Raw genomic sequence first — 12953 nt, 5'->3', positions numbered from 1 at the left:
ATATCTTTTTTATTTTACATCTCCTTATATGATATTTTTTACAGCAAAAAATTGGATCAAAGAAACTGATCGTAGTAACAAACGACCGTTTTGACATTCCATTTGGGTCTATGGATACAATTAATTATTACATCACACACTCATCACGAAGAAAAAAGTAATTAACTATAAGTCACTTAATTTAATGCGGTCTCGTTCAATCGAGCGCAAAAAATTTGATTTTGTACGAAGTAACATTTTTTAATTGATAAAACATATATACATTAATTATAAAGTATGTTTTTTTTCACACATTTATGCATCACAATAAATGCATATGTCTTTTTTAAAGTCAAAAAGTAATTTTATAATAGGTATATAAAATATATTGAGCTATAGTTAGGCTAAGTAGAAAAATATTCCCAACACAATAACGTCATTCCTATTCACATACCGTGTGTTGAATTTTATAACCATACATATAAACGATAAAACAAAATTATATATAATACACATTATATTTAATTGCAAATCGTTAAGAGTATTAATCGTCGACTTGATACATAACCCAAAAAAAATACAAACGATACCAAAATATGAAAACTATACATTTATTATTTGGTAATAAGCTCCAAAATCTTCTTCTCAAAAAGGGAGAGGAGGCCTTAGCCCAGTTCACTGCACCTGTGCGAAAGCGATGGCAATATATTCATAAGAGAGTGACAAAGACAAGTTATGACGGGTTAACGAATGAATTTCTTCTAGTTTCTTTTTTTTTACACTTAATAGGCAAGCGCTTGACCGTTGACTTGCCTGATCTTAAGCATAGTCACGGTCTAGGATGTAGCGCGCCTACCCAGAAGGAACCGTTTACCCTGGATTTAAAGACACCAACATTGTAACTATCAGGAAATATGGACTCAAGCAAAGCATTCCAGTTTCGCAGTGCGAATAATAAGTGTGGATTTAAAGCGCTTCGCACATAGGCGGGGAAGTTCCACTGTGTACCTATGGCGCTTTGGTCGTTTCGCAATTGAATGTGAGAGTGTATATGATCTTGTTGGTTCTTCCAGTTAAAATATAGTAGGCAAATAGTATCTTCGTTAACTAATACACATTGTCAAATAACAATAAGAAAGTTTTTGTAAGGGGATACTCCAAAAAAGTTTTATAAGGGCGAGCAAATGTTGATAAGTTTTATTTCTTAGCTGGTAAAAACCTAAAAAGGTAGATGAAGCTGAACGTTCGAGAGAGAGTTGAAATGTTCGCTAAAAGTAAGGAGATTTTATTAACTGGTAACTCCTAAGTCTACAATAACGCTTTCAATGTCATTTGACTAAAAATCCTTATAGTGATTTCGAGAAATTTTGGATTATAAAATAAAACATTTCATTTAATACTTCATTTATAATTCAACTATTATAAATAATATTACAAAGTAATAATAATATTGCAAATGTAATTAATAAACATGTTTTTAATGCTACGATAGCGTTACGGTACCGGTTATTATACTACCTATATATATTATACTACCTACTTCAGTCGTAAGGCGGCATCAGAGATATAAGAGAAGAGAAGAAATAAATATGGGTTAAAAGGTACAACCGCTCGATAAGTCACACTGAAGATAACGGTAAACAACTTGCACTTTTTTCAGCGTATTTGGGAAGGTATACAAGACCATAGTGGTGGATCTACCGTTCGTCGCGGCCCGCGCGAACGCGACGGTCAGTCGGCGCTGGGCAGGCGCTGGTAGAGGTGCGGGCGGGACGCGCAGCCCGCGCACACGTGCAGCGAGCTCGACACCACGTGCTCGCACTCCCAGCAGTAGTGCTCCAGGCATCGCGAGCAGCGGAACAACTGGCACAAATCAAAACATATATTGTAGGTATATTGCTACACAATGAGAATAAACGTTTAACAAAACCTCTAACAACGTAGAATGGATTTAAAAAAAAAAATGTTTTATTTGTTTAGAAATTAATTTAGTTCTAAATTATAACAATCATTGTAAGTTGAGATAATAATATAGTTTATATTATTCGTCTAATCGAGCAAATAAACGATACTAGTATTTATATCACCTATGAAGAACGCATTCGCAAAGCAAGTCATTGATATGAGTGATGGTATGTATAAATTATAATTCGGAATCGAATGACCTGCAGCCGCACGGCAGTTTTATTTACTAACCTGTTTATCGAGGTCTGTAAAAGATCTTAAGCAAGAGAAACAGAACTGTGCTTGTCCTTCGTTTTTTATCTCTTCATATGGCTCTACAGGAAATAGATGATGATATGATCTGTAAATATAAAAATAGTCATTCGATTTTTTTTATTCACTGGTTTTATACTAATTAATAATAGTTATTACTGTATTTTATTTCGCATCCGGCAAATACACGAAAAATAATATACTACAATATATAATATATATAATATCACTACAATTACAGTTAATGTCAGTTTACACTGAACACAGTCAGCCAGCCCGTGAGAAAGTTACTGGGTAAAGAAGAATTCCTCGATGCCAAGTTACAAATGTATTTAAAAAACAAACACAGTAATTAATACTAATAATAATAAGTATCTACTTAATAACATTTTAAAATGACTGATATGCATAAAACACACAGCCTAAACCTGTAAGTCTAACAGGGTGACATTTTGCACACGAACTCTTTTAGGTAAGTACTAAGAAAGCACTAAGAAAGGATTGGGATGAAATTTGGGGGGTTTAACCTCAAATACAACCTCCGTCCAACAGCCATGCCCTAGACTCATACTCTGCTTGACTTAAATCCTTTTTTTAAAGGAATTTACGTGTTTCCCGCACATAAAGTACCATATATACATACATACCCCCCGTATGTGGGGCTCGCCGACGCTGAAGGCACCGGAATACCCACAAAAAAACCAGCGGTACCCACACCGTCTTTTCGGGGGACGCCACGTGATCGCTTGCGTGTACTACCGTGACGTCTGACGGTAGGCCCGCCTCTGCAGGCCTCTAAATTAAAGGGGTTTCTCGGGGTACAGAAACCCCCTAGCCCCGGCGACACTTATGACTGGAGGAAAGGTGTGCATAGCACCGACCTCTTCTCCCCGGTCTTCTTCGGCGAAGCGGGTCAGCGGAAGCACTGTTCTCACGCTCCCGCTCCGCGGCCTCCTTCTGCGACATGACGTTTTCGCAGAAAGAGACCATCTCCTTCTAGCACCTCTCGCTACCGATAATGGCGTTTCACGCTCATCACGCTCGGCAGCGAGAGGTCACCGCCTACAATGGCCGCCAGGGAATGGCGCTGAGGCCACAATGCAGCACATTCAATCAGGGTGTGACGCGCGCCTCACTCGTGGCAGGAGGGAGCGACCTCCCGCCTCGCTATCTGGTGCAGATACCTACCGAAGCAACCGTACCTGGTAAGTACCTGCATCAGCCTGAATGTGAGTGTGCCGTGACTCCGTTCCACCCAGCGACTCAAGTGGAGACGGACCGCCTCCACTGTCGCCAAGCCTGCCGAGGGGGACCACAGGTCCTCCTCACACCTGCGAATCAAGTCTCGCTGGGCTAAAGCCCTGACTCGCTCCACCTCCGCCAATTCTGGAGTAGGAAGGCCTCCGTTTTTGTTACAGAGACCCTCAAGCCCAGCATCCTGATCTAATCCACCGTGAGAGACACTCCGACCTCAGCCAGGCGGGCCGCCTCCTGAAAGGTACAGCACAGCACCCCCATGCCAGGAAAGACGGGTGCCCCCAGGAGCCAGTCAAAACCACAGTTCCACAGGATTAGGCCGAGAACCGACCCCTGTGGAACGCCGCTGACTTAAACGCTTCAGAAAAGCCTTACGGTCACAATTACTGAAATTAAAGATATGCCGCGCTCACCTGGCGAGGTGCGGCGCGGAGGCGAGCGTGAGACCGCACGTGCGACACTGCGCCGGCAGAGCGCAGTACTTGCTGCGGCACTGCGGACACACGTGGCCTTCGCCCCCCTCACCCTCACCGTCACCCTCTTCCAGGTGGCTGGCGGAACACACGATCGCTCAATATATATATATATATTCATGAAAAGAAGAAGATAAAGTAAGCAAAATTTTATTTCTTTGTTTTATTATTAAGGATTTAACATGAATTATTTATCTTTAGACTTGTTTGTCTGCCAATTCACGATATACATATTAATTTTGACAGAGTTATCTAACATATACCAAAATGAAACTGATCAAAGATAATAAAATGAACCATAGACAATTTACTACATACCACATGCATACAGTAATAGGGGGATCAGCATCAGGCTGAGTGACTGGTGGAGTGTAGGGGAACCCCATCTTTACAAGTCCAGCATCTAATGCCCGGGCTCTTGCAGGAGGTGAGGTCTGCTCCAGCAAAAGAGACCTGTAGTGCACATCATCTAGCACCACCTGCGCAAAATTTACTGTATTTAAAATAAAACATACAAAAATATAATTGATATTCTTTCAATGAAACATTATAATTTACGATTATTATGTACATTTCATAAGCTGTTCACCCTCTCAAAACCAGTTAATTCATTAATTTTTTTATTTAATTTTTAAGGAAACAAACAGTACAATTATACAGGTACAATAAATAACACATAAACCAATCAAGTTTCCACTAATAATTAATACAAATAAGAATCAGAAAGTAAATAGGAAGACAAAAATGATTAAAATCAGAACTTTAAACACAATCAACCAGTTAGTAACAGTGATTAAAAATTAAATATAAAAACACAAAGATTACGCAAGAGAAATTGACATTCATTGATTTATAAAATTCATTAATCTTACTTTTAAAACTTAAAAGGGAACATGAAGGGAGCATCAATGGTATTAAATTTTTAATGTACATAATACAAGAACAATGGATTAAACTATTTTGGGCAAATATTGTTTTCGTACAGGCCAAATAAAAAAGAGCATGTTTATGGTTACAAAATTTAGGAACATTAAATTTTAAACAATCTAATAAATAAGGGACTATCAATAACATTAATTACTTTAAAATATTAATTAGTTTAAAAAGAATACAGAACTTCTAATGGTCTTATTTTAGGTGGCCTTTCAAATTCAATTGGAATTTAAATTACTGACTTTATTTAATCAATCCAGAGTGGAGCATTAGCTTCAAGGCCTCTCCTTAATGCATGAATAAAAGGAATTTTTTGAGCTGGGACCTTTAGGGACTGTTATTGTTTACTTTACACATTTTTTTATTTACAAAGTTAAGATATATTTTTTTCTTATAAATTTTGGACATAGCATGAAACAAGTAAAATAAAAATATATGACAAACTCTATATATACATACCCCATATTCTCCACCAGTATCTTGACACAATTTTTTACAAATTCTAATTTCTGCTGCCAACCCAATGACAGAACACCTTATTCCATCAGTTTTGAGAGTCTATAAACATTTATACAATACAAATATATATGTAGTAAAAATTAAAAAAAATGAAGATTATATGTTCTATATATATAATTATATAGATGAATTTCATTAATTACTCATAATGAAAGCTATTTCTAATGTCAATTAAGCAATACAAGGATATAAGGGAAAATAGTTATTACTGGACAGTAAAAATTCAAAATAATTTGAAACAATAATTCAAATATGTTACTTATTTTCTTTTTCTATAGAAATAAAATATTTGCACAAATAAAATATAGTTTTTATACATAAATATTACCTGTATGGTAGTGTTAATATCTCCGGGATCACATGTGGTCAAAGAACCAAATAACACAAGAAGTTCTCTAGATGCATGGCCAGGCAAAGGTCTTAATGTCCTGCCAGCCACTTCTAGAGTATTTTGTAGTGATGGCTCTCCTGTTAAAGCTAAATTAGATAACCTGCAAGATTATTTATAAGAAGATAATCAATCATTATAAAACAAAAAAAAACTGACTGCATATCATTGATTAAACATTTTTTTAAATTTATATTAACAGTAACAGCCTGTTAATGTCCCACTGCTGGGCTAAGGCCTCCTCTCCCTTTTGAGGAGAAGGTTGTGGAGCTTATTCCACCACGCTGCTCCAATGCGGGTTGGTAGAATACACATGTGACAAAATTTCAGTGAAACTACACATGCAGGTTTCCTCCATTGTTTTCCTTTACCGTGAGCACAAGATGAATTATAAACACAAATGAAGCACATGTAAAATCAGTGGTGCTTGCCTGGGTTTGAACCCACGATCATCGGGTGAGATTCACACGTTCTAACCACTAGGCCATCTCAGCTTTTTTTATACACCCTAATACTAAACAATTATTAAATAAAAAAAAGGAGTAATATAAAAAGTTTATTTCTGTAAAACCTAACTTGTTCTTATATTTCAAAATATATAAGGCACTTCGCCTGCTTAAAAACTAATAATATGTGTTCCTTTACCGTTAAGCACGAGATGAATTATAATCACAAATTAAGCACATGAAAATATAGTGGTGCTTGCCCGGGTTTGAACCCACGATCATCGGATAAGATTCACGCGTTCTAACCACTGGGCCATCTAGGCTTTTTAAAATTTATATTATTGAGATAAAATTATTTATTATAGTTCAAACTCTAATTATACATACCCTTGTACGGCTTTAATATGTTTTCTAACATTTCCAGATAGTTCTGTTATTTTTTCAGCTCTTTTATTTTTTAATGCAATAATACCAAGTTGGCTTAATGGATTTTGATCAAAGAATTCTTCTACAAAATTTTCTAACAACTAAAAAATTAAAGGAATCATGAATTACAAGCCGGATATCACAGATAAAATTGTGGTTTGAAATAGTAAAAATAATTAAATGAAATCTTACTTAGTTGACAAGGAGAGCATATGCTCTCCTTGTCAACTATTATTATTTCTAGATATTTTAAAATTGACTCACTTTAAGAGTACACAAAAATCTAGTAGGTTTCAGATCCTGTGAGTTCATTGCCTCTGAACAATCAATTGCTACAAGTAAATGGCGCATCATGCCAAGTCTAACAGGACCGCGACGTGGAGTCGCCGCTTTTCGAGCTGCTTTTTGTGCAAACTCTGCCACCAATCCTTCGACCAAACCATCTTCATCCTCTTTAATAGCCTCCCTATATATAAAGAGACATACTTAACAAATTAACTATCTTAAAAGTTTTAAAATAATCAAAATTTAATGTAAATAAAATAAATGTTTCTTATAAAAACAGCAACGTTAGCTATCGTCTTGTATTCGACGAAAACAAATGTTTAATCTTACCAGGTTTTTTCATAACCTGTTTCCCATCTATATTCTTTAGGATCTTGTTCATCATCTGCCATGGTTTTTATTAAAATATGGTATTTTAAAAGAATAAGTCGTAATGAAAACACCGGGCTTTGGTTAATTGGTTATAATGAGTTACAAATTTTATGCACTAGATTTTTATGAAAGTATGATTCAAATTTTATTTTATTTATTGGTGATTTATATTCATGGCATATTTGATATAGTGGCCCAAATAAAAAGACTTTGTACTGTGATAAAATAATTAGTTATTTATAGTTTCATTGTTAGACATTGACACTGACACATAATTGTAATATATTTTTATTTTGTCAATTGGACTCAAATCACAATTATGTCGCTATTCGATGTTGCCAGCAACGCATTACAGTAATCGGTTATGGTTAAGACTGTTGCGTAGTAAAGTATTATTAGTTTTTCACTTTAACGAACATTAAATAAAATACGTAAAATTTAGAGAATAGAGACGAAGTTTATTTCCTGATTTAGAGGCACAATAAATAGATTTTTATTTTATTTTAAGGGTGGCAATGCTCGTCCTCCAACCAAAATCTCAACTTTTAACCATTACGTTTTATCTTTATTTATTTAGGTACCAGCACTTATACCAGTCAGGGATCGCAACCGTACGATAATTATCGTACAAGTACAACAATTTCATAACTACGTACGATGTACGATAGTACAGTACTATCGTACGTGGATTGTACGATAATTTCCATTATGATGTAAATTTTGATAATTACACTAACCAATAACAATTACAATTGTTTTTACTGTCAGCGCCATCTATTGCCTCATTTCTTTCTTAGGAACAACGGCAGCCGCTTCATATCTTGGTTTGATGCGGAGTGTTGGCAGTTACTGTCTTTACAATATTTCGCGGGATCAAAACGAAAAAAATTGTACGATGACCATTTTTTTTTAGTGTACTGCTGATTTCAACTGTAATTACAAGTTATTTCAAATATATTGTTGTGACAATATAATATTATTGTATTTTATAATCATTATCCTGTTGTACGATAATTTTAATAGCCCTGGTACGATAACTGGCTGGCTTATGGTTGTGAACCCTACTCCCAATTTATGTGTTTTATCTATGACTTCTCCCGAGGCTTCGCTCGCGTTACAATGAGATTACGATTCAGATTTGTTTTATTAGAAACTTCAAAAATAAAGAAATAAACGAAAATTCCATAGCTTTCTTCAAAATGAAGGATTAACCTACTGTGTAAAAGAAACCCGTATCCAAATTTTCTTGGCGCTGGCCTCAGTTGTTTGTACTGTGCTTGGATATGTCATTCATTACATCATATGTTCTGTGATATTAGTAAGAATAGTGCTAGTTTCATTATAGGTATACACCGAGATAATAATACAAGTAAATAACATAGAAACAATCCATTCATTATTTAAATATTAAAACTGATTGTATACTATTTGATAGATATCAATAAAACCCGAATCTAATTTTTTAATGTTTATTAAATCTAACATAAAGATACAAAAATAGTTTAAAATTATAATGTAGATTCTTTTGCAAGAGATGATAATAGACATTACAAGTTTACAAAGCAAACTGCATAAGAATTTCAATATGATTTCGACAGCAATGTTGACAACCAGCATACATGCTTACATTTACTTATTGAATAATGTTCATAGTATGTCAGAGTTGAAAGGATATTTCCCTGAATAAATAAAAACACTTAAAAATTATAATTAATATTGCTAGAATATTTTCAGCGAGCAGTACTTACAAATGATTTTCAAAACATTTATGAAGAATGTTTTTTTTAGTATTTATTTTTATTTTACATATTGTTAAAATATTTACTGAATATTTTAATACAACAGTAAATACTTTAGCACTACTTAGAACTAATTTCCTTCAAAAACCAGCTTTGTAGCAGACAATTGAGTTTTTTTTTTATTTTTGTATATGATTAAACTTGCCAATGAGACTGCATTTCTATGATATACAGGAATGTTACTAGGTTCCTGCTACCAAGATGGTCTCTTCAAAACACTGCTGTAAGGAATGTGTTTTGCTTCACTCTGTAGCAGCCATAGCACGGGCCTGTGCTCTAACTCTCTTGTCATATTCTAATCGATTTTGACTATAAATAAAGAAAAGATAGATTAATTTTATTTAAAATAAATTGCTTTCAATGGATTTACGTGAAACCTAGAATAACAGCTAAAAGATACATATTAAATAAAATGTTAATTTCTAGACTAGTATTTACATTTTTTAAGTTTAAAATTTTTCTAAATTAAAATGGCTACAAATACAAACCAATAGATTGTGTATGCTTCTGCCTGAGCGGGGTCCTTGACATTGGGTTCATTAAGCAAATCTTGAATTCCAAGAAGGATTTGTTTTATTGTTATTGCTGGACGCCAATCTTTTTCTTCATCAAGAAGTGACAAGCAAACTGTGCCTGAAGGGTACACGTTGGGGTGGAACAATGGTGGTTCAAATTTGCATTTTGGTGGACTTGAGGGATAATCATCTTTAAAAATCATACGCAATTTATACAATCCACCTTCCCATGGTGTCTGCAATAAAAGCATTATATTGAAACAATTTTCAAAATTAACATATACATAACACTACTATTTTACACTTTATAAAATAAAAACACTTGTACAATAACCAGAAATGTATTTGTGTATCTAAAGTATATACATATAATATACATAAGTACAACTTATTTCTATTATATATAATGGATGTATGTTTGTATAAAATTATACAAACTTAATAAAACTGAATAAGGCACTTCTTATATCACTTTTAGAGCTTATAGATTAATAAAATCTTGAACATTTTTATACTAACCCCTTTTTTGCCAGGAATTGCACATTCCCAAGTCATAAGGTTCAGAGATCCATCAGGATTTTTCATTGGTCTCGCGACAAAACCCTGAAACAATAATAAGTCTTAATAAAATGAGAGGTCAAACTCAAGTTAATATTCAGCAAAGGATATGACTTACAAAGGGATGGTCCTTGCGCCAAGCTTTTCTCTCTTCGGCTAAACGTGCGCTGGCTATGCCCGACATTATCTGTAAAATTTTTTATAGAATAAAATTGTATTCGGAATATATTTTACGATATAACAATTTCATATCTTACACGTACTAATTCTAGGAAACAAATATGAAAAATAAATTATACAGCGCGAATTAAAGCGTCCCACGATGCGTCAAGTACTACTCCACAGAACAGATAAGAAATATTTATTTAGGAGTAGAAATATTAGGCTAAAATCAGAAATCAGTGTTAAGATTATTTATTTAAGCTTATAAATTGATTCTATTTATACTAAAAAATAATATAAGTACACAATAGTCAAGTAAATATATTTATACAATTTTAATAAATAATTTCAATTGAATTAGAATAGACAATTGAAATTCAAATTTTCATTTTTTTTTTACTTTTAACAATACTTTAGATTTGCGCTTAAAGCTTTTTAAAATACTTTTATACTTCTTATTACTTTTACATACTTTTATAGCCAGATTGTTTTTAAGCCTTCCCTTAACTTGCTATAGAACAGCCTTGAAATATATATATAAATCTGTTAATAAATATGGGATATTTATTAACAGAGCGATTATTATATAACAGAGAGATTATTAATATATTCGATATTTAGATATAACGGCTGATATCAAAATAAGTTAAAACTTTGCATACGCCTCCTCGTCACTCCAGGCAGGTCAAGATCCCTTTTACTGACTGGCAAGGCCATTTGAGATTTCTTCTTTTGATTTTTCATTACTATACTTGAGGAACTCTTCTTTTTAAGGCGAGGCTTGCAATATGCTATATCTAGTTATCGTCGTAAGAGCCTGTGATTGTCCCACTGCTGGGCTTAGGCCTCCTCTCCCTTTTTGAGGAGAAGGTTTGGAGCATATTTCACCACGCTGCTTCAATATACAACATATGGCAGAATACACATGTGGCAGAATTTCGGAGAAATTAGACACATGCAGGTTTCCTCACGATGTTTGATGTTTCACCGTAAAGGACAAGATGAATTATAATTACAAATTAAGCACATGAAAATTCAATGGTGCTTGCCCGGGCTTGAACCCACGATCATCAGTTAAGATTCACGCGTTCTTACCACTGGGCCATCTCGGCTAACAATATGTAGCTATATAGTGATATAAAATTTCAATACGCAACTCAGAAATATTATTGGTAATACAATTTCTTTGCAACTAAATGTGTTTTTTATAATGTAAATAATTATACTTATAATATGAATTGGACTACATTAGGATTGGAGGTTCTAATTTTCTGCTTAGATACAAAAAAGTTAACATTCGAATAATTAAATTAACACAGGTATGCGTTCTCCCAACAAAAAAGTTACCATTTTCCCCTATTCCTACTCTCTATGACACACTACACTGGAGAAGCAAAATCGACATGCTTGGGATTGACGTTCGGTGCGACCTCAATCCAAGGTGCTGTTACATCGAGGCTGTTATAAATAAGCCTTACATAAACTCGGAGTTCTGAACAAGGTGCGGCGTTTTTTTACGCCACAACAGCTGTACCTGTTGTACAAAACACAGGTACGTTACTGCTTTGAATATTGCTCACCCCTTTGGGTTGGCTAAGTATATCCTAGAGACCTTGGATCAGTTGCAGCGACGAGTGGTTCGCATTATTGGCGACGTAAAGGTCACAAATACCCTCGAGCCTTTACAATTGCGTCGAGACATAGCAGCGCTAAGCGCTTTCTATCGACTATATCACGGCGAGTGCTCTGAGGAATTATTTTCTCTAATTCCTACTCCCCCCTTTCTTCACAAGTCTATTCGTGCTGGCTCTCGATGTCACCGCCTAACTGTGCCGTCAATTCCATCGCGCGCAAAGAAATTTGTTAGCGCCGCCTAATGTTAGCGCCGCTTTTGATTTCAAATCACGACCACATCAAGTGATTATTAAACATCGTAGAGGCAAGGCGCTCAAAATATTTCGAAATCTTTTGACGCAACGCTTAATTTAAACTCCCATGCAAACGTTATGTTGCTTTTGTTACATCATCATAAATATCTTATTTAACGTCAAATTTAAAACCTATATAGTATCGTCAGCAATAAATATAATAACAAATACCTTAAAAACAGAAAGAAAAGTCATTTATTTATACCAAAAATAGAAAAGGAAATAAAAATTAATTTAATTTAATTAGTGGAAACATTGATTTATGACGCTAAAACTGACATCATATACTCATAGAGATGTTTTCACTCTCATTGTTTAAGATTAATTCGAATTAAAGATAGAATACGCATACAAAAAGCACATCAACCCATTTAAAGTATGCACATTGTAGAAAAGGTACAATATTTATCCTAACTCATTATACGTGTACCTCATGACGGATTCAAAAAATTAAAAGACATATTCTTATCGTTTCGTTATCTTGCTACCCATTCGCGACATTCCAATGCAATACGATATAAAATTCAATAAAATATTATTAATGTAAGCTCACTGAAAAGTACGATATTGTTCCTTAACCTTTTAATATAGTATAAAAAAGCTGTTTTCAGCACAAATGATGTCATTATACTTATAAAATTAGTTTAAGGTGATATTCAGCTTAGGAAAAATAATTAATAGAGTTATTAATTACAA

The 12953-nt window shown here is 34.2% G+C and overlaps 2 protein-coding genes and 1 long non-coding RNA gene across 5 annotated transcripts; 1 reads left to right on the top strand and 2 right to left on the bottom strand.

The window, feature by feature from the left end:
• Positions 1–4: 4 nt before the first annotated feature.
• Positions 5–7548, bottom strand: LOC126773760 (general transcription factor IIH subunit 2). 2 transcript variants are annotated; one of them, XM_050494877.1, is made up of 10 exons: positions 7254–7548; positions 6903–7104; positions 6600–6739; positions 5707–5869; positions 5319–5417; positions 4245–4405; positions 3867–4004; positions 2176–2284; positions 1681–1842; positions 8–663 (listed from the first exon to the last, which is right to left on the bottom strand). In XM_050494877.1, exons 1-9 carry the CDS (start codon positions 7313–7315, stop codon positions 1711–1713), a joined length of 1206 nt encoding a protein of 401 aa, XP_050350834.1. In that variant the 5' UTR covers positions 7316–7548; the 3' UTR covers positions 8–663; positions 1681–1710. The 2 variants fall into 2 exon arrangements, with proteins under 2 accessions (XP_050350833.1, XP_050350834.1); XM_050494876.1 differs by having other exon boundaries at positions 5–1842.
• Positions 1634–3990, top strand: LOC126773762 (uncharacterized). Its single transcript, XR_007669769.1, has 3 exons — positions 1634–1866; positions 3615–3694; positions 3852–3990. It is a non-coding gene; the product is annotated as an uncharacterized LOC126773762 (long non-coding RNA).
• A 1202-nt stretch (positions 7549–8750) lies between the features above and the next one.
• On the bottom strand, positions 8751–10510 carry LOC126773981 (SUMO-conjugating enzyme UBC9-A). Of its 2 annotated transcripts, none has more exons than XM_050495253.1 (5): positions 10431–10510; positions 10286–10354; positions 10129–10212; positions 9583–9845; positions 8751–9403 (listed from the first exon to the last, which is right to left on the bottom strand). In XM_050495253.1, exons 2-5 carry the CDS (start codon positions 10349–10351, stop codon positions 9337–9339), a joined length of 480 nt encoding a protein of 159 aa, XP_050351210.1. In that variant the 5' UTR covers positions 10352–10354; positions 10431–10510; the 3' UTR covers positions 8751–9336. The 2 variants fall into 2 exon arrangements, with proteins under 2 accessions (XP_050351210.1, XP_050351211.1); XM_050495254.1 differs by having other exon boundaries at positions 10425–10509.
• Between the last annotated feature and the right edge of the window lie 2443 nt (positions 10511–12953).

The sequence above is a fragment of the Nymphalis io genome, chromosome 15 (genome assembly GCF_905147045.1).
Source record: "Nymphalis io chromosome 15, ilAglIoxx1.1, whole genome shotgun sequence".
NCBI classification, from domain to species: domain Eukaryota; kingdom Metazoa; phylum Arthropoda; class Insecta; order Lepidoptera; family Nymphalidae; genus Nymphalis; species Nymphalis io.
Note: the sequence above shows the minus strand (reverse complement) of the source record. Positions and strands in the feature narration are given on the sequence as shown.